The sequence below is a fragment of the Tyto alba genome, unplaced genomic scaffold (genome assembly GCF_018691265.1).
Source record: "Tyto alba isolate M040663 unplaced genomic scaffold, T.alba_DEE_v4.0 Super-Scaffold_22, whole genome shotgun sequence".
NCBI lineage: Eukaryota > Metazoa > Chordata > Aves > Strigiformes > Tytonidae > Tyto > Tyto alba.
In genome coordinates, this window is record NW_024881296.1 from 37438823 (window position 1) to 37460616 (window position 21794).

The 21794-nt window shown below is 41.1% G+C and overlaps 1 protein-coding gene across 8 annotated transcripts in view; it reads left to right on the plus strand.

The window, feature by feature from the left end:
* The window catches only part of CEP85L (centrosomal protein 85 like), a 157928-nt gene that overhangs the window by 128290 nt on the left and 7844 nt on the right, over positions 1-21794 (plus strand). For all 8 annotated transcript variants that reach the window (XM_042795749.1, XM_042795748.1, XM_042795746.1 and 5 more), the window contains 6 exons: positions 9272-9389; positions 11431-11607; positions 16008-16160; positions 16431-16585; positions 18781-18898; positions 19220-19270. In XM_042795749.1, the coding sequence (XP_042651683.1) occupies positions 9272-9389; positions 11431-11607; positions 16008-16160; positions 16431-16585; positions 18781-18898; positions 19220-19270 (772 nt within the window). The remainder of the gene's footprint in view (positions 1-9271; positions 9390-11430; positions 11608-16007; positions 16161-16430; positions 16586-18780; positions 18899-19219; positions 19271-21794) is intronic.

A 21794-nucleotide genomic window follows, 5' to 3' on the forward strand; every position in this document is an offset into this window, starting at 1 on the left:
AAAGGTGGATGTAGAAGTGTATAATTTTAGTGAGTAGCTGTCATTTCTTAGGGCACAATAACATCTGCATTCTTAAAACAGTTGCTAAATCATTAGTTTTCCATCCGTAGCTGAATTACGCTTAGATGTTTTCACCGGGACAAGAGAATTAGATTTTCTTTGCCTTGTGTCAAATTGTCCTGACTTCAGTAGTTGACATCAAAAACTGTACGTGCTCTGATAGTGCTCATGTTACTACTAGTGTAAAGCTGTAACTGTCTTAATTTTGGATCATCTGTTAAGATCTGCAGGATTTGCATATCCACCTGAGTGATAATTTGATGTAGTTTTTGAGGAAACTTTGATGCTTTACGCCACACAGGGTCTGAGCATCTGTATGTATTACTGGGAGTCCTGTGCAGGGAATAGGGCTGTGAGACACCTCCTCAGAGTGCCTTGCTGCGTAAAATATACTTTGCTTGCAATAATAGATTGAAAAAGATGCATTTATCTTTTTTCTATATCTGCAATCACCCAGGTAACTTGTGGTTGAGGCTTTTGTAGATTGAGCTGGTAAACTTTCAAGAAAATTATGTTGCAGAGTAATTATTTTAGCAGTTTTAAAAGCTCACCTTTTCAGAGGTGAACACTAGTGATATTGATGAAATTTAATTTGTTAACGTTATTTTTTATGTAATAACCTAAATCTTGGCAATAATGAGAGGATGTAGGACTAGAAAGGACCTATGTAATTTATCTGCCGGGCCATAGGGAGATCAAACTGTAGTGGTGTCTCTTCTGGTAGATGTTGGTGCTGCTGCTGTCTGCAATAGCAGATGTTCTACAGCCTTTCTGGGTTGGTCAATCTGGTGATTAATTAGCTGAAACATTTGAAAATGTTTCCTAACATGACTTAAGCCTTTCCTCCTAGGTAATGTTTCTAGACTCCTGGTAGGTTTTGTTATTCCTTGAGATTTCTCCAGCTGATGAGTACATGTTCCCTGAAGTGTCCGAACTGGCCAGCCAAGGCCTCCCTCTGGCTGAGCGCTTCTCTCTCTCTCAGCCTGTGCTTTTGTGATGTTTGCCTTTTGCAGTACAACCTTGTGTAGTTTCAGTCAGCTGCAATCCAAGATCCTTTTCTGTGGAATTGGTGCCAAGCCGATTTCTGTTCTGTAGATTTAAATATTTTTAGGAAGTTCTAGTATTTCTCAGAGCTGAGAACAGCAGGGGAGGTGCAAGACTTGCTCTGTATTCATCCTGTCAGGAGACTGCAGAAGTTGAAAACCTCCCACTGTGGGAGGGAGGGTGCAGTCCTTTGTCTGAGCAGACCGTCACGTCTGTGTCCCACTCATGCCTCACACTCCCTGGACTAAGTAGCCCAGAGCAATATAGAAAAGGTAGAGTACAGTTGCTGACTGTGCTTTTGCCTGCCTTGCTTCAGCACTATCTTACCTCCTGTGAGTCAGGCTAGCATTTCAAACTTCTATGCAATTCAGAAAAGTAATGTAAAAAAGAACCATCCATCCAGAACAGAGATCACCTACTGACTCCCAAAGTTGAGATAAGGTCTCCTCTGACTGGTGGAAAGGTAGTATTCACTTTGAACTTCAGGCTCTTAATTTCACCAAAAAAAACAGGTGTTATTGTGTAGGAAATTTGAAATCATTTTTTCTCATGAGCTTTGCTGATGTTGGAGTTCTTTGGCATTATCTTCCAAATTATGGAAAATGTATTCACATTGTTTTTAGGACTTTGTTTACTACTGATCTCTTTCTCTATCAGTACTCTGCACATTTGGACTTGTGGTCCCAAGAGATCATGCCTTTAAAACAAAAGGATCTACAAAAATTAGTATCCAACTTCTTAAGCAACAAACCAAAGCAGCATACCTCCAACTACAGTGTGGAATAAATTATATTTGTAATACAGAAGGTTCCATATTATATTTTACTTCACATCCTGATTCTGAAGAAATCTGCTCAGGTATTTTCACCTAAAGCAACTCTTTCTCATGAGTTTTGAAAGTAAGCATCAATTGTCATTTGATTTATTATGAAGCTACTGGTGTCCCTTCTGTGGTAGAGGAAACTCTGTTCTAAATTCCCTGAAGTGTTTGAAGAAACTGGACTTGTATCTTGACATGTAGTGTGGGACTTAGATTTATGCTAATTTAAGCCTCTTAAAAGTTGAGGGACAGAAGTACTTCTCTGGCAGATGTGGATTTCTAAAGACTCTTTCGTGTTAGAGTAAGTTAGGGGTAAGATGGGTTTATGGAGAACAGATGAGTTAGTCCCAGATTGAAGAAAATGTAGCTTATTTCCAGATGAATGCATATATGAATGTCTGTGTAAACATGTGTCCACAGTTTGCTTATCATCTGATTGTGAGAAAATTAGGTAAATGTCAGTTATGCCTTACTAATGATACTGAGACACATGGAGCAGTAATTTGTATGTTAAGCAGTTTATTATTAACGCTGGTCTCTGAGATTAGTCCAGGCTTCTGCGTGTTGAACTGAGTGCTGTTCTCTGCTATCCCACATCTTTTGTGCTGACTTGAGCTTTCAAAGGGGATTGTTTGGGCTGAAGGACAGAACTACAAATGAATCATAATTGAGACCTGCCACCCCAAAGTTGATACTTCAGTCTAATGGCTGTAACTTTCTTTTTGCTAATTTAAATGGATCCAGTTAGTGTCAAGTGGCACGAGTCGTTTTTCTCTGGATTACAGACAGCTTCCTAAGTACTAACAGTCATCCAGGATGGGGGGAACTTTCATGGGGCATAGCATGTTGTCTTCCTTGTGTCTATCTGCAGAGAATAGTGGCACAGGGAATACGTGCCACCAGAAACAGCCCCTTACTGTCCGTGGGCAGAGAGACTGCAAATTTAGCAGACCCATAATTGAAACACACGTGTGAAGCCTTTTTTGGTCATTCCCTAGCCTGCCTTTAAGTGTTTTCTGAGTCTGACCTTTAAATACAAATGTCTTAGTGAAGTGATGCTTTATCACTCAGGGCAGTGCTTGGCCTGCCTTTCTCCCTTCGCTGATGTGTGGAAGAGCCCTAACTCTTGCTTGCACGGCAGTGCCGGGTGGGCCGCAGCGGAGGTCCCTGTTCCAGCTGTGGCAGCTTGGCTGGGCAGCACCCACGGTGTGCTGTGGAGGGGAAGGAGAGCTGCAGCAGTCAGTGCTGCCTCGACTCTTGCCTCTCCTCCTCACCAGCTCTCCCTACTCAGTCCCTCACCTTCAGCATCATCCCAGGGCCGCAGCTCCAGGGACCAGCCCCACGGTTTTGCTCAGGGCCACCGTTGTTGATATTACCATAAGACTGTCCCTGGTTTTTACCCCACAGCTCCTTCAACCCCAGTAACCTCTCACTCTGCTTTCTCCCTTCCAGCTCCACGAGGGCCAGGGGTTCCCGGGGAGCACAAGGGGGTGGGCAGGGGGCCATGATGCAGCGAGGTGCTGAGAGCTGATGTCCAGGGCACAGGAGGGACACCATCAGCCTCTCCCCAAACAGACAGGGCAGCACAGAGTTTGTGCATTTTCTTCTTGTCATCTGCATATACCAACTGAAAGTGAGCTGCTTGTTTACAGACCTGGCTTTAGGCAAGCTAGAAACAGTGACTTAATGTTAGGGCACACTAATGGTCACTACAAGAGAAAAGGGTAGTTGGTATGCTGTTCTGCTGTTTGCAAGGGCTTAAAGAGTGGTTTTTTTCCTTAGATGTGTAATTGGTTGAAAGTATTCTCCAGTTTACTTTTGTCCACCGTCCCCTTGACAGGAGAAAGGTAGAAGTTTGAGCTGAATTTGGTGAACCACCGTTCTTGTACACTTGACGCTCAGAATTTACTTTCTCCCCAAACATAGTGGCATTCAGGATGAACAGCTTTACTTGCTTCTGCAGCAAAGGGTATTGGCAGAGACCTGACAGAACCATGCTGGCGTATGTCACTTCATTGCATTCAGTCCTTTGAGTGTGGGCTTTTAGCTTCCTGATGATTGACATGCTTCGGTTTGATTTAAATTGTTGGGCTCAACACAGAGGGAATGTGTGGGAATGGAATTATCTGTGGCAGGCAGGAAGTCAGATTAGGATAACTACTCTCCTTAAAGGCCACAAAAATAATTACACAGAATCAGCATCTTAGGTAGCCCAGGCTGTAGTGCCAGTGGTTTGTATAGGGATAATAGTTGGTAATTCTGGGAAAGGTGAGAGAATGGCAAGGTGAGAGAATAGTACCATCTGGCAGGAGTTTTTTAACTTTTCATTCATTACAAAGTACCATTGATCTGCAGTCGTGAAACACAACTGAAGCCTTGAAATTTTGTTTACAAAAATAGAGTGCTTGAGGAAATAGAAGAAAAGGGAACAAAAGATGTGTGCATTTTAGAAGACCTGGAAGTAAGCCAAAGTCATTACTTTGTGAAAATAGTAGGGTTTTCCATAATAATCTAGCCAGCATGTAAATAACTAACATCTGGGAGTTGGGACAAAGGAATTGGTTACAGGGGACCATAGATCACATAGCTACCACTTGAGTCATGTTGGATAATCTGTCACTTCAGCTGAGTTCCCTCAGAAGGAATGTACCTGGAAGGAGCACAGGGAGGATTTGATCTCAGGATATTTATAAATCATGGCTAGAGGTTCAAAAAATGGGGTGAAAAGGCATAGTCCAGGGTATCAGTGAAATTTTTAGAAGAAAAATAATAATGAAAATATAACAAGCAGATTGCTTCTGAGAAAAACAGCCTTCAAGCATTGTATTTTTTTTAAAAAAAACCCTATATTTTCTCCCCTCTGAGTCCCTTTGGTTGATGACTTTAGAGCAGGGTATTGCCTCCTTTTCTCTCTTCCTTAAGTCTCAGTGTAAGGGGAAGGGATGTGTCAGACAGACACTTGATGTGAAATAGAGTATTTTCTCTTTGGACAAAGGAACTGAATGAAACCATGTAAGAAGTCCTGTGACATTCACATAATACACCAGTACTTTTACTTGGCTATCAACATAGAACTGTAACAGTCACTCATGGAAAAAAAAAATAGGGAAATTGTGGAGGAGACCAGTTTCCACGATACCTAGCTACAGTAATTTCTCTGAACCAGGTTGTGCGAGCTACAGTCTGGTTTCTGTAAACGTGAGTGCCAAGGGTGGGCTCCTGTCATTCCTCTGTGCCACAGCCTGCACAGTATGCACATGGCTTCTGGAGTCACAAAAGTTTGAGGAGCTCTATGTCTGGAGCTGTCTTTGTAAGCCTGAGTGATTGTAAATTCCTATGTCAAAAGTTAAAGGAAAAGGAGTAGGTCAGAGTGAGAGAGTGCAGCTGTGTAACCTCAGTGTCTATGGGTTGGGAGAGGAGAGAGGAGGGAAGAAGTTAAGGTTTTTTATTGTTGTTTCTTGGTTGGTTGGTTGTAGTTTTGGTTGGTGTTTTTTTTTGTTGTTTTTTTTTGGCAGGGGGGAGGGGCTGTGTTTTTTTTTTTTTTTTTATTTGGTTGTGGTTTTTTTGTTGTTTCGGTTTTTTGTTTTGTGTTGGTTTTTTTTTTGTTTTGTTTTGTTTTTAAAAACATCTTGAACCCTTAGGGAGACTTGATGGTGCTAGCAGGTGATCAGAGAAAGGGAGGAGTAGAGGAGAGTTTGCCAGTCTGCTCTAGCCTGGCTGTCTGCAAAGACAGAGGATGCACATGAAGTTATAAACATTGCATCTATAAACATAAAAGGTGAGAGCAGCATTGCTGTCCACAAGGCAAAATGCCTCCGTTTTAGGCTTATTTATGTCTGGTTTTGGCCTACCAAAAGTGATAGTTGCCATGTATCTGAGCAGAAACTTGAAAGCACTTAAATGCTGAAGACTGGTGGGGTTGTTTTGGGGCTTTTTTTGAAATGATGGGGAGATTGATTGGTAATAGGGCAGCTCCTGGGGACAGTGTTCCCACCGTAATACGTGAGCTGTGTTTGTGAAAGCATTTGAACTTTCTACACTCCCTTTAAATAAAGCTCACAGCCTGTGGTTATGCAGCGGATTAATAGTAACAGCTGTGGGCTAACAGAGGATTAAAACTGTCTTAGCATATGAGAACATCAGTGATAAAATGCATCTGGTATGAGGTCTCCAAAGACTTACAGCATTGTAAATAGTAAATATGTTTCTATGGTGTTTATCTTCTATTCTGCTTGTGACTGCTGGGCTGTTTTCATAATTTTTATTTCTGGGTGCCGTGAGGTTAATGATATTTTCAGAGAGGCGGTTATGCAAAGAAGTTGCGCGGGATGTACACAGCCTTAAAACATTTCTACGGTGTGGTTTGTTGGCAAGGTTTTATAACAGTGGAGAGTTTCACGCTTTGCAGAGTGAGAAGAAGCAAGCTAGTTGCGCTCTGTGCTAGCGCAGCTCTGTTTCATCATGGATTAATTTGTCTCACCTTTTTTCCTGCAGGGATTTGATAGGGTAGGGAAAGGATTATGAAAGGAAATATGGTAATGTAGTTCAAACTACATTGGAAGTTCAAAAATATTTTTAAAGCATTTACTCTAGGCTGTAGTGTTTAGTTTAGGCTATTGAAATCATACCTGTGAAGAAAGGCACTGCTAAGATCCAAACGGCCATGAACAGAAAATCACGTAGTGCCTTCAAGGGATAAGTGGTAAATTGATAAATAATTTTAAAACATGTGGGGCAAAGATATTTTCATTGATCTGTCTAGTGAGTAATAAGGTGATAAACAATGAAAAACTACTTCTGTTCATAGGTTAAGACAACTCATACTAAATTTTGGTATCTGTGACCAAGCATGCACAGAAGTCATCAAGGCTTTATATTTTCTCATATAATTATACAAGCCCTTGGACTCATAGCTGGTCTGTTGTAAGTTAAGAGCATATTCTTTTACCTGATCTTCCAATCTGCTTCTTCTAAAGTAAGTTTGAAGCTTTTTGTTTGTAGTGCCATCGTACTGATGCCGACCAGAACTATACAAAGTCTTTCAGCGTTACATGTGCATTTTATATTTGTACAAGCTCATTGCATGCAGATAACAGAATGGAAGAGGGAAGCCTCAAAAGCACTTGTGGTGATACAGAATATTTTAAGACTTGCTATGGTGTCACATAAATACATTCAGTTGCTCTGTTTTTATGAATTACATTGAATGAATTGTTCTAAGGCACAAACAAATTTCAACGTGTTTATACTGTTTTTCCATTCATTGCTATTCTTTATAGATATAAACCTATAAAAATGGGTTCTGTAGGCATGCGTCATGTCTTCTGCAACATGTATAGCTTAAAAGTTTAATTTCTAATATGTTCACTATTTTTGAAATATTAAATTCCTCTCGTAAACCAAATAACTGGGATGCTGATGGCTAGCTAGGAGAATTTATGTGGCTAAAATATTCCCTTTAATTGGGTTTTCACATTTTATCTTTCCTTTTAAAAACGGCAGTTGGCATCTTCTCAACTAATCCATCTTTTGTCCTATATGACATCCTTTTCTCTAAATTGGAGACACATGGATTTGGTGGATGGACCACAAGGTGGATAAGGAATTGGCTCGATGGTCTCACTCAAAGAGTTGTGGTCAACAGCTCAATATCCAAGTGGAGAGTGGTTGATGAGTGGGGTTCCTCAGGGGTTGGTGTTGGGACCAGCGCTGTTTAACATCTTTGTTGGTGACACAGACAGTGGGACTGAGTGCACCCTCGGCAGGTTTGCCGATGACACTGAGCTGTGCAGTGCGGTCGACACGCTGGAGGGCAGGGATGCCATCCCTGGGGACCTTCACAGGCTGGAGAGGTGGGTCTGTGCAAACCTCGTGAAGTTCAACAGGGCCAAGGGCAAGGTCCTGCACATGGGTCGGGGCAATCCCAAGCACAAATCCAGGCTGGGTGGTGAGGGGGTTGAGAGCAGCCCTGCGGAGAGGGACTTGGGGGTTCAGTGGATGGAAAACTGACAGTGAGCCAGCAATGTGTGCTCACAGCCCAGAACCCACCCGTGTCCTGGGCTGCATCAGGAGCAGGGGGGGCAGCAGGGCCAGGGAGGGGATTCTCCCCCTCTGCTCCATGTGATTGAGGTTGATTCTGGTTTAGTGTGCAGTGCAGTATTTTACCCTAGGGGTAGGGTACATCTTATGTAAAGCAGTTGACTGAGAAAGTCTTCAGCAAAGCAAAAAAAAAAACCTGCAGGAAAGCTATGCTGACTATCTTATATAATTACTTTTTCTTTCTAAGTTCTTTCTGCTCCCCTTGATTTGTAAATCTCTTTAACCTGTGTCAAAAGTCAGCTCTGGCTGAGAGAGGGCCCAGTCTGGAGAAGTCCAAGTAAAATGAAGGTGTGAGTTTTGTTTTCGTTCTGCTTTCTGTGTACTTTTTCCTGCTTATACCTCTGGCCCTAGGAGCAAATGACAACAGAAGCCTCCCTCAACCCCCACAAAATTGATAGAGTTTTCAAATTGTATTTCTGCAAGCTTTATTTACTATTGCAAATTGAGCACAGACCCTTTGGGATATGCTTAAGTGAAAGTTCCACTGCAGCTGTAGTTTTGTTGTCCCTCAAACAGGATTTGTTACCCAGCGTGTAAAAGTCAGTCTCACCCACAGAGCCAAGATAGCAGTTGCACAGAGATGGGTGCTAGGTGGTAATTCCACAAAGCTAGGACACTACACAAAGGAACTACAGCCTATTTATCCTATTACATGATTAGTAAAAACCTATCTAAATTTACACTCATTGGTCCATAATTACCATTCCATCTGCTATTGGTTAGTTATATTTGAATTAGCCTCACTTGCTGTGTAAATTAGCATGCATGCTCCTTACAGGTGGGGGGGTGCAAGTTACCACAGATTTTTTTTTTTTTTTTTTTTTTTTTTCTTCTGACTTCATGCTTCTTGGGCAATCATCCAGCCTCTGGCACCAACTGGGGAGGATGCTCATCTCTTACTAGTCTTTTATTTCCTCTTCAATCTTGAAGTTGTTAGCAAGGCCTGGATGGTATCAGGCTTACACAATGGAGCCGGTGATTAGTGGTCCTTGTGCTTAGTGAGAAACAGTTGTATGGGCTACAAGGCTACAATTTTAATAGTTTATGTCCTGATGAGATTCCAGTTCTAGTGGTAAACTAGACTAGTTGCAGTCTAGCTGCGGTGGGAAAAGGCCCACAGCTAATGTAAGTCCAGGATAGTCAAATAGCATTGTTACAGCAGTCTTTAGCACAGGTCCTCCTATCTGTGGGGTTTTTTTAATCTCTGTTCTATTCCTTTGCTTTTCAAATAAAATATGTGTATTACAGGCAAAAGCAGCAAATTAACAACTTACATCAGAAAATAAGGGAGAATGAATTACGAGCTCAACATGCAAGACTGAGCCATCTTGTGAACTGTGAAGAACCTTACATGACTAATTTGCAGGTAGGATGGATATTTTTCTTTCAGCAAAGCTTTCCATTGCCCAGTAACTGACACCTGAAAGCACATTCACAACTTACTGCAGGCTAAAATGTAGAGCTTTTGTGATTACTGATGGTTATGTAATTGTATAGAGCGGAATACCCTCTCTGTGTCGTAGTTTACTGCATGTTTACAGAAATCTAAGCTACATTAACATTTGTCCATATTTGTTTTGAAACCTCATATAAATGGGGTAAGAATGAAAGATTGTGACACTGTAAGAATAAGGATTTAACAGCATGCATCTAGCACAGTTGTACAGAAAGATAACTAGGAGATAAATAATTTGGTAAGAGAGTAACTGAAAAGTACTGATGGGAGGTTTCCTGAAGAGGAGGAGGAAGAGGCACTACCCAAAGGAGTGGTTGGATTGGAACGATAGAATAGATGGAAAAGATGTGAGAAGGCAAACAGGCTGGTGGAATACCTTTGCACAACATACCTGAAAAGGATATGGATTAGTACTCCTAGGTAACACTTAGTCTGAAAGGGAATGTGTGGTGGTATTTTGGTCATACCTGTCCTAATTTTTATCTAACTAGCACAAATACCAGAAAGTGTAAGGATGAGGTAGCATAGGCTAACCACGAAATGCAGATCAGTTTGAGAACTGTGTGTGCTGCAGCAGGGTAGCAGCCCTATTCCATCTCCAGACCTCAGCATATCTAAAAGGCAGTGCAGAAAGAGAATGTTAAAGGCAGATATGTGGAGAAATAGCTTTTCTGTCCTCCTTTTATTACCTCACCTTTTTCTGTCACAAACACTGCACCGGGATCTCAGCTAGTGTGTGTCAGCATTACATTAATTATGTCCTTGGAATAACACAGCTGTGCATCAGATGAGAATCTGGTTTGTGTCTGAGAGGAGAGAAATGCAGGTGGAGCCTCGGTGTGAAATTAGGTATTCAGAAACTTTTTCAGACATCTAGGAATGTGGCTTTTGGTGCTTCCAGAAATTCTTTTACAAAATACTTAAAAAATCTGTCTAGATTAAGATTTTTTGGGGAAAAAAAAAATGCAGAAACTGAAATTTGAGTGTACATATCCTAGTATATCATAATACACTTCAAATAAAGCAGCAGATGCATTCATCTTTCATAATTTAGAGAATTAAAAAAGTTTATAATATATTAGGATTTCTGCTTGATTTGTGTGCCTTCTATAAGATTAATTTACAGATGCAAATCTCCTTTATTGGAGGTCTTAATCTCTCTTAATGCTTTGCTGAAGGAATGTTACTAGCTAAAAACAATGTCTGTATAATTTCTTTAGTTACTAATTTATGTTATTAAAAGAATCTTGAAAGTGAAAGCCTAATGGGATGCATCTCCATTTTCATCCCACCTGCAATTGATTTCCATTTTGTGATTGTCTGTCTGTGGGCAGTGAAGGTAGAAGAGTAACACTGAACTGCATGAAATGGAAAGAGAGGAGTGTTTTGGTATACAGGACAGAAGGGGGGAGGCTGCCTTCTGATTGTAGCTATAGTCTCAGGCCTGTCCAGCACCATTCTGCACCTCGGGTGGGATAGCTCTACTGTTTGGCTAGTAGTAATGCTCTGCTTTAGCAGGATCTTGAGATTGGATCATCTCTGACTTTTAATATACTCATAGCCATTTTATAGTGTTTCTCTTCCTAGGAAATGTTATGATAATGTAGTGACAGTGATTTGTTTAGAAAAGAAAACACTTTTTTTTTTTATTATTATTTCCTGGGGTTACTTTGGAAGAAAAGTCATACCTCTTCCATAAATCTGAGGGGGGAAATGGCCCCACAACATTTATTTGCATGTGCTGTGAATGTAAAGCTATCCAGCTGCTTTATTTTTTTTTTCTTCAGATTCCCGAAATGCATGCTGTTACCACATACTTTAATATTTGCAAATCAAACCACACCCTTCCTGACAGTGGAAAAAAATGCAGGACTGTTTTTTGCTGTTCTGCTCAAGTATACGGTGGTATGTGTCCTTTCATTTGTGTGATTATTTTATTTCTTTTTGTAAGCAACCACAGTATGAGAGCATACCACTCCAACCTCACGTTTCAGAAAGATCAACATCTCACCTTGAAGAGCTTGAGCGAAAGATTGCAGCAGCTGAGAATAAGGAATTACAACTCAGTGAATTTGTAAAACAAATTTCAAACAAATCTAGTGAGGAGAAAAAGAAGATGGAGGAGAAAGTAAGTGTCTTTCATGTTCCAAATTGCCTTTTGACACTGTTATAGCAACATATGTTTTGTTTGCTAGAACACAACTTAGTATGTGGATTGCTGAGCAATTTTCAGAAGGTAGCTAAACTGTCTGTGATAGAAAAATTGATAATTAGTGATTGTAGGTTGTTGGCAATGGATAAATCTGAACTTGTAGTGAATACGTCCTAAAAAAACAACACTAGATGAAATGGCAAACATGACAGTTTTAGTCAGGTATCAGTTAAACTTGCTTTGAAGAAAAGCTGCCTTGTTCTAAGAATTTATGTAGCTTGAAGTGTTTATTATAGTAAATAAAATATCATCTAAACACATGAAGTGTGAAAATGAAATCCCTATTTTTAGCATGGCTTGTAAATGCAGGCTTCGTGCTTTGAGATACACTTACCAGCCTGTATGTGCCTGTTCAGCAGGAGTGATTCTATTGCAGCTTTGCTAGGATGTGCAGAGTAGACTTTAGTCTGAGACAAGGAAGGGGCTTGGATGGCTGTGTTCTTGGGATTGTCTTGACAAAGGATTTCTTTGGAGGCTGAAGCAATACCCAGGGGTAGTTTTGAATGTCTTGACAGCCTTCCTTTGCTGCAAGCAGGAATGTGCCGTTGACCAAGTGGTTCCCAATTAATGTTTTGGGGATACATTGTCACTCTTACCTTGTCTTTGATCACTTGGCTTAGATTTATATTAAGTCAGGTTCAAGGGATTGGAGCCGTATAATACAGTGAATTAGCATGTGGGAAGACAAAGAAGAAAGCATAATTAATCTCAAATTCTGCCTTACCATTTCCTATGAATCCTGCAATATGCTTTTCACTAAGGGTAACATTCAGGAAAGGCCTAAGTTGGATGCTGCTGCTTCCTCCTCAGTTTTTACTGCTTGTGTTCCTCACTGTGCAGGAACTGCCGCTGTAGGTGGTGGCAGTGGTGAGGACCTGTGCAGCAGTGCTTGTGTCAGCGGGGTGGTCTGTAGCGAGGAGCCTGATTCACCCTTCACATCCATTCTGTGCACTGAACAAAAGGCTCTCGAGGAGAGAAAGGGCAGGGAGGGAGAGCGAGCATGTGTTTCTGTAATAAAATTAGTGCCTTTCTGCTTAAGGGAAGACTGCGGAGGGAGGAAGGAGTTGTGCTGTCTTCCTGCAGGGATCTGGCAAGCTGGGAACCCATGCAGTAGGTTGAGTGCTGAGCCTGGGGAAAGCCATCTTTGGAGTTCCTCTACTGTGCTCACAGGGAGATCAGCCCAGAGCCCGAAGACTTGGTGTCCTAGGTCAGTGACTGATGTTAGGGGACAAAAACACGATTCCTGTACTGATCAGAGGGATTGATGCCTGTGACAGGGGTATTTCTGAGTAAATGCCTGCCTCTTTGGAGAGGGTGAGTTTTTTCAGCTCAAAGACAGATTTGTCAAGGGAGTGGGGAAAATGCTGTTAACATTCAGGTGAGGTTTGCTTGTAAGTGTGTGCTAAAAGAACACATAGAAGTTTAGATTAAGGTTGCTGGCATATATTTCTACTTCTGTCTGCAACAAAGCAGATTCCATCAGAAAATCACAGGAGGAACGATTAAATCTTTGCACAGGAAAAGAAGTGACTGAAGGGGAGTGTGATGGAGTCTGCAGAGCCACAGGCAGCCTGGAAGGGGCAGAAGGCAGTCAGCTCCTCACTGCAGCTCCCGTTGCAGGAGTGAGGGAACCTCTAGCGAAGCTCTAGGAGCCAATTAGATGATTAGCAAAACAAGCCAAGTCCTCATGCCAATTCTCTATAGCAAACCTGTAGATTGTTTCTCTGAAGGCTGTTATGGATGCTAAGATTATAGGTGGGCTCAAGGGAAGACTGGGTGAGTTGATGGAAGTGCTGCCTTCCTCCAAAAGCACTGAAATAATAACTGCCTCAGGACAGCTGCTATGGTGAAAGCAGCTGGAGGCTGGAAAAATGTGCTTTGCTTTTTCTTTCCCTACCACAGACATATGCTTATGGCTGCTGTGGGAGATGAGATGTCAGGCTAGAAGTCCTCTTGTTCTGAAGCACATCGTCTCTTCTGGCACTAGAGTGGAGGCACTTCATGCTTTCCTTTTGAGAAACTGCAGGGCCGGCAGAAGACAGAGGCGCAATTTGTTCGCTGCTGGCATCATACCTGTCTTTGCCCCACGCAGACCTACCAAGCAAGGAAGTATTTGTACCACCTTGTGAATAACTGATGCATGAAGAGAAAGGTTTTTTTTTTCCCCTAGGCTCCGTGTGTAGTCAGTATAGGACTGAGATGAGCACTAAGGTGGTCGAGAGCTCTTTAACTGGCACTGAAATTGCAGAAGGCAGCTGTTCCCTGGTGTGGCTGGCTGGTAGTTATGGTAGTTCCTCACAGCTTCCTTCCTGAGGGAACCTGCTACGGTAGATACTGCAGTACTCTCTACCAGTGTCCACATCATGAATGCCTAGGTTCTTCCTTTTCCTTATGCCAGGCATGAATGCGCCTCTTGGCATCTTCAGATTTTGCAGTCCTTGCTTCAGTTTTGAAGGCATTTCATCTGGAAATTTGCTGGGCTGCAAATGCTTTGGTTCAGACACCCATACCCTGCTGGCTGATCCTTCTCCCTCTGCTGTGGGTAATTGTGAAGGACTCCTGTAAGGTACTGCTGATGGCTTGTAGTAGTGTTCTCCCCTATGATTTCTGTGGCCTTGCTTTTAATATTTAATTGTCAAGAGGTGAGAGCTTTCCTGGTTTTTTCCTGCCCCAACAAAGTCATCAGTAGTGCGTGTATGAAGGAGGAAATTAAAAAAAAAAAACCCAAACCAAAAAAAAAAAAAACAAAAAAAACAACAAACAAACCCACAAACAAACAAACAAACAAAAAAACCAACCAAACAAAAAAACCCCACAAACCCTCAAAGCTTGTTTTCAACAGCTTTGTCTTGTCAGCAAGAATGAATGAAAAAAAAAAAACCAAAAAACATTTTTTTAATTTTGTTAACAGAAGATAGAAAGGGTCCTTGGGGTGATGCTGGGGATTTAGAGAGGGCATGAGAAATCCCAAGGCAAACACTGTAGCTATTAGAAGGAAAGAGGTTACAGGAGAGGAAATCCCCTGTGATATATATGCAAGACAAGAAGATTTGGAAATCATGTAATCTTTGTTGCACAAATACTGGAGTATTCTGACTTTTCTGACTTGTCAACTTGTCATCCTCAGTGGTATTGTGAGAAACAGAGGGAAGGGATTCACTTAACTAATGTTCAGACTCCTGGTAATACTTAGTGTGCAACACTGGCTTACATGTGCATATTTATGTCACTGCCTTAAGGCTTGGAGTGTGGGAGGGAGTATGTGGTTCTGAAGCACATACTGTGGCAAAAGATCATGGCTGAGTTGCAGCTTTCCCTTACTGAATGTGAGGTTTACTTGGGCTTTGTCTAATCAGAAAGATTTTAAAGCAGCCTGAAAGCTTTGTTCAGTTTTGAGGTCTTGATAAAATAAAAGATAGGAAGATTTCCAGCCTCTTGGCAATCCTCAGTTTTGTGGCCCACATAGAAACTAAAAACTTTCCACGTATTATTGACTTAAACTTTTCAGTAGTCTCTGTTACCGAACTCTTGACATTGACAGTGTCACACATTTATTTCTCAGTGAGATGGATGTCTGTAGCACTGAAATAAAAATATGTACAGCATTTACTCTAGTGACAAGTGTTTGTCACCTGTGAATTAATACACCTTAGTTCAAGCAATAGAGATAATGTTTTTCATTAAATTGGACTATGGTTGGAAAATACTTTTTCCTGCCTACCTGCTTTTTTTGACGTAGGCAGTAAAGCAAAGTAAGTACCATGAACACAAGCAAAGATAGTAAAATATCAGAAACCTTTTGCAGGCTGATGGACAATTAAGATGCCTATAGAAAAGGTGTTCAGGAAAGCCACTATTCTCTTCTGATGTCCTCTGATGTAATTGTCGGACTGCACCTAAGTCAGGTTTTTGGCTCCCGTTCTTGTTTGGTTAAATTCTTGGTCCTTATGTTTTAAGTTGTTTTCCTAGGCCAAAGGAAGAGGATGGTCTAAAATATTTCCTTATCGTTTGCTGGATATGAACATCTCCGTTGTTGAAAAAGTTAAGAATATTTTAACTGTTGAACTGTTCGTGTTTTCAGTTTGTGAGGCCCATGAAGTGTTCTGGGCAGGGGTGAAGCAACTGTGGTTTGAGGTCACGTGTGGGTCTATAACTTGGAGCTGCTGGGTTTAATCATTCTTTGGTTTTGTTTTCTGCAGTAACCAACCCTTTCACACAGCTGAGAGTACAATTCTTGAAGAGTGACCAGCCTCTGCTTTCAAAGCAGGTTTACTTTTCACTGTAATCATAAAACATGTACTCTTACTTTCTTCTAGCTTAAAACTAGAGACCGATATATTAATAGCCTGAAAAAGAAATGCCAGAAAGAGTCTGAGCAAAACAAAGAAAAACAAAGACGAATTGAAACCTTAGAAAAATACCTGGCTGACCTACCAACGCTGGATGATATAGAAGGGCAGACGAAACAGGTAAGGTAAAGAGAGTTTGGTGTACATTTTAAAAATACAAATAAGCTCCCGAATATCTTGTAAAATCTTTTACGTTTCAACATATATTTTTTTCCCTATCTGTTTAAGAAGAGAAGTATTTCAATATTTTAGAAAGCACTGTAGCTGTCAGGGATTCTCAGATAAATTAAATGGGCCTAAGATTATATAGAAGGCAACTGCAAGGCTGTGGTCTGCCACAAGGCCCTCTGCTAATGTGGCATTGTGTCTGACTAATGTGACCTGTCTTAGCTGCAAATTCTAGAAGAGAAGAACAAGCAACTTCAGGAAGCTATGACTGAGTTAGAAAAGAAGCTTGGAGAGGCCCGATCGCAGTGCAGAGAGAGGGAATTGCAACTGGTGTGTCAGAAGAAAAAAGAAAAAGAGCTGGTCACGACAGTACAGAGGTATGAACAGCTGCTTGGGCTGTACCCTGGAACGGGTGTACTTTCCCACCTGATGTCAGGACCTACTGTTATTTGCACTCTTAATCAATTACAATGCTAATGATTTTTCATGGCATAAATACATTACTGTGCAGAACAATGGTGTAATGCAACCGAAAATACAACAGGATTTTTGTTTGTGTCAAATTGCAAGTAATGCCACCGAGAGGAGTCTGCCTAGGACACTCTTCACTATCTTTCTTTAAAGATGTGGGACACTGCTGCAGTGGCATCATAGCCTGCTTCCAGGTAGGGGATAGAATGAACGTGCAGCAAAGGGGCATTGTATAGAAGCTGTCAGCACTCCTATTTGGTAACTAATCCTATCACGAGCTGTGGAAAAGCTCCCTAGATATTGGCTGATGGGTGTATCAGGGAAGGGTGAAAGATTTAAATAAATTTTACCTTTTCACAGGGTGTGGGGGTATTTACAGGGGGATTTAGCTGTAGCTAATCTGCTGTCATTGAACTTGCATAACACTGAAAAACCAAATGGGACAGATATGCATTAGAAGATTGCAAATGAGACATGGAGACATTATTGCTATGGTACATTTTAGATCAGGGGAGGTACTTAAACTCTTATTTTTAAAAAAAGGGGAGGGAGAAAGCAGAGGGGAATCACTTTTAATAATTTATGTGGATGTTACTGCAGTTCACTGTCCCTCCATTGGGTAAAGGTGCATGCCACAGGAGTCTGAAAGTGTTTCCATGATGAAAGGCAAGCTGGTTGGGACACCTTGGCAGCCAAATTGTTGACGCATTGTTTCCATCTTACCAATGAAAGGCCTTTTTACTTCATGCTCTCATAATTTAGAGGGGGATCATCTTGTCTTTTCTGAAAGCCTGGAAATCGTTGAGGTGGCTTCTGGTTTCTAAATTAGACAGCAAGATTAACACTAGTAAAATGTATTTCCTTTCTGAGAGAAGGTGAGCAGGCAGAGACGCTAGCTACACCCTAGGAGTTTGAGTTGAGCTACTAAGGGTCTGAAGGTCATGCCCTTGTGTGGGAGCAGCTGGCAGGACTGGCTCTATGCTCCCCCTTACAGATCACAGAGGGCAGGAAGGATAAGTGTCATGGTTTTAACTCCAGCCAGCAACTAAGCACAACCGCTCGCTCACTCCTCCCTCCTCCCAGTGGGATGGGGAGGAGAATAGAAAAATAAGTAAAAGTTGTGGGTTGAGGTAAGAACGGTTTAATAACCAAAATAAAATAAAATAATATCAATCATAATAATAGAATAATAATAATAATTGTAATGAAAAGTAATATAACAAAGAGAGAGAAATAAAACCCAAGAAGAGACAAGTGATGCGCGGTGCAGTTCCTCACCACCTGCTGACCAATGCCTGAGCAGAGATCCACCCCTCCCGGCCAACTCCCCCGGGTTTATATATTGGGCATGACATCCTATGGTGTGGGATATCCCTTTGGCTAGTTTGGGTGAGCTGTCCTGGCCATGCTCCCTCACACCTTCTTGTGCGCCTCCTCGCTGGCAGAGCACGTGAAACTGAAAAATCCTTACCTTGGAATAAGCGCTACTTAGCAACATCAGTGTGTTATCAACATTATTCTCACACTGAATCCAGAACGCAGCACTGTACCAGCTACTAGGAAGAAAATTACCTCTGTCCCAGCCGAAAACAGGATAGAAGGCCACCACTACTCAGTGCAGCCTCCAGTTCTGGACTCTGCTTTAAGTTATATGTGTCCCAGTGAGAGCGCCTGATTTTAAGGCTCCTGTAACTTTGAGACGTCCAGAGACTCCTCTGATCTATGCTGGTGCTGGCTTTGCCTCCCACGGTAGCACAGAGCAGCTGTGAACACCACAACTCTTTTCTTTGCTCCTCTCTGCTCTCTCTCCCTACTCTGTACTGCCAGAGCTGTGCTTTTGGGGAGATGCAGCAGGGAATCTGGCCCGTAAACCCATTCCTGCATGAATCTGTTATTGTCAGTGCCACGGTAACTTCCGTAGTTTAGGATTTTTGCATCGTTCATCCACTGTTGGTTTGCCCATTCCTAAGGCTGGATGCTGCTAGATACAGTTTTACAGTTGTGGTTGAGAGATGGTGCAACTTTCTGTTTTTTCACTGCAACACACAGCCCTTTTGATTTCTGTCAGTGCACTTAATTTTTATTTCATGTTGAATGGCAGTTTACAACAGAAAGTAGAAAAATGCCTGGAAGATGGTATTCGCCTTCCCATGTTGGACACAAAACAGCTTCAGAGTGAGAATGAATGTCTCAGAGAAAAGAATGAGAAAGCCAGTAAGGTTAGTCTGCAAATGATCTGTTGGTTGCATCTTTATCCTTGAGTCCTGCATTTCTTTATTTTTTTACTTTAGAAATAAATATCTCGCTAAAGAATTACACCTTTGTTGCTCATTCAGATTTCTTTTCAGTACCTGTCGGTTTCTGTTCAGTACATTTATTTTGCATGAATTTCCTGTTCTGTTGGAATTAAACTCTCTGTCTTGTCATTTACATTTTCAAAAATTATATTTAAAATCTATGGCTATGCACCTGTAAGCTGATTTTTAAAAAAGGATCTGAAGAGATTCAAGCCTTTTAAATTGCTCAATTTTATGTTCTAGGTTATAGACAATCAACAAAATCAGATAGCTGGACTGATTTTGGACATGCAGGTAAGGACAAGTGTATCTTCTCTTGTTTACTGTATACATTTTTAGTTCATAAAGATAACATTAGTAAAGTTGAATTTCATCCTTTTATCTTCCAAAATAAGAGGCAAAGTTAGAAATGTCAAGAACTTAATCTTATGGCCTGTAGTTGACTTGTGTTCTCTTGCAGCTCGTAATGTATTCGTTATTGCCGTTTGTATGGTTTAGCACTTTGCTGGTACTCATCATAAAGTGAAAAACTGTTGCATGTGTATCATCCTTACTCCGCTGACGTAGTGGATGTCATATCAGAACTGCCTGTTTCAAGTGTGAGGACTGCCCCTCTAAGCAACGGGGAAGCCTCCCATCCAACGTTGAGGTTCAGGTGATCATGCAAAGTACAAACAGTGCTATTGATTAGGAGCTTCACTGCTGAGATCCTTAGTAGAGACAGGTGCCTTTCTAAGCCATACCTTTTCACATTGTTTAAGCAAGTCCCACTTCAAGTGCTTTTTGACATGTCACTCAGATATCTTAACTCTCTTGGCAGATCTTGGGCACCTAGCTTGGAGCCAATGATTTTTCAAGACAGTAGAAGTTGTCAGCTAGGAGCCAGTTGCAGCTCTGTGGATTGGATTGATACAATCAGGCTCCTGAGACTTGAAAGTTACTTAGTGACCGGTGTTTCTGGTGGAGAAAAGGAAACCTTATACAAGCTGTAGGGAAGAAGGCATGACTTGTTCTAGAAAAAGCTGAGCATTTATAAAAACAAACCAACCCATTTTCAGCACATACTGCCAAATTCAATAGGTTGTAGTTTCTTCATTCTTCTTCTAGACTGGAATTTGTCTCCACGTTTTATTCTTCATTGCCCTCCAGAGAGACTGAAGTTACAGGGTTGTCCCTTGAGAACAAGGAAGTTGCTTCTGCTTTGACTCTGTGAATGTTAGGTTTGGAAGAACACCCAAATGGTAGTAAGCAGTCAGCTCAATGCCTGCTCCTTCCGAAGTGGAAGGGAGCATTCTGTGGAGCTAGAATCCAAATAATGGACACACAAAACTACTTGCATAATACTTGCTAAGAGAATGTACTTTCTTATTTCCACTTTGCACACTGAAGCCAAGTTTACTTATTTGTAGTCGTTGAAAGTAAGTTGTCTTTCACCATCAAATTGCTTCCTTTCTCTACCATGCAGGTAAATAGCAGGCCTGATTCCTGTCAGCAACCATATTATTGCTTGATTTAATTACAGTGTTTTAAATACATCTGTAGAGAATCAGTAGGGGAATTTAAGTTGCAACATAACATACGTCTGCTAACTGAAAAGCAAAATTATTTAAGCATCTCTAGATTTGAAGAAAACAAAATTTATCAAATTGAGATGTTTTCATGGAGCAGCCAGTTACATGCAAAAATTGTGACACGGGCAAGTGTCGTTTTGGATATTTTGTAATTAAAATAAAAGTTCAAGTTTAACTCTGTAGCCTTTTGGAGGTTCTTTGTTCCTCTTCGTAGTTTAGTTAAGATTATGTACATATATACTACATGTATTTGTTGTGCTTATAAGACATAAGCACAACTTGCTTAAATGTATTATCACCAACCTAAATCTTTTAATATTTCCTAAACTTTTGGATCTTTTTCTGTCCATCACCTTTATCCTGGGACTAGTGATCTTTGTGCACGTTTCTACAGATGGCTGTTTTGTGTGCTTAGTCTGAAGTGACTTTAGGGAGCTGAGACTGGGAGATACTAAGTAGTTGTGACAGTCTGTGAACACAGTGTTCTGTACTCCAGGTCTTTCTCTTGCTTTTCCTCTTTTGAGGTATTTTATATAAGGACAGAAAATAAGATTTGAAAATGGTGTTAGCCCTCAAATTACTTGTAGACTGCAACAGCTTCTTTGTATCCTTGATCTCTCTGGCCTTCCACATTTGTTCACTGGGAAGCATTGAAAATGAGTTCATTAGAAACTGAAATCCCTTATCAGCACAGAGATACAATAATCTTCAGTTCAGAAGGTGTCATTTTATTCCCTGTCTTCTGCCACAGTGTAAACTTACGCTTGAGAATGTATTTCACTTCATTGTTTTTACCTTGCAAGCTGAAAACAAAGAAATTCTGTTTCAGCCGGCAGTGTATGAAGCAGTACTAGTTTCTATTTGCTCTTAATGGTGGTGAAATGATTTTGATCTTCCTTGTGTGGTTTTGCTTCATTGATTTGTTCTCCTGATGAGTGTGAGGGAGTAAAATTCTGGCTGCTCTTGGCAAGGTGTCATGCTGCATATATAGTAGATCTTGAGAAAGAGAAAAATTTTAGATGAGAGTGGTATTTAGAAAAACCTGTATTTACATGATTAATTTAGAGATCACAAAATTAACTTTGTTGGGTTTTTTTTTTTTTTTTTGGTACAAAAAAGCCAGTAGAAGTCAGTCAGATTGTTTGATGCCTGTGATACTCAGAGTACATCTGTCAATCCTGTTAGTCACAATAAACCCAAACTGTGCCAGGCTGGGAGTAATGCCATCAAATAGTAACTTTGGAAAA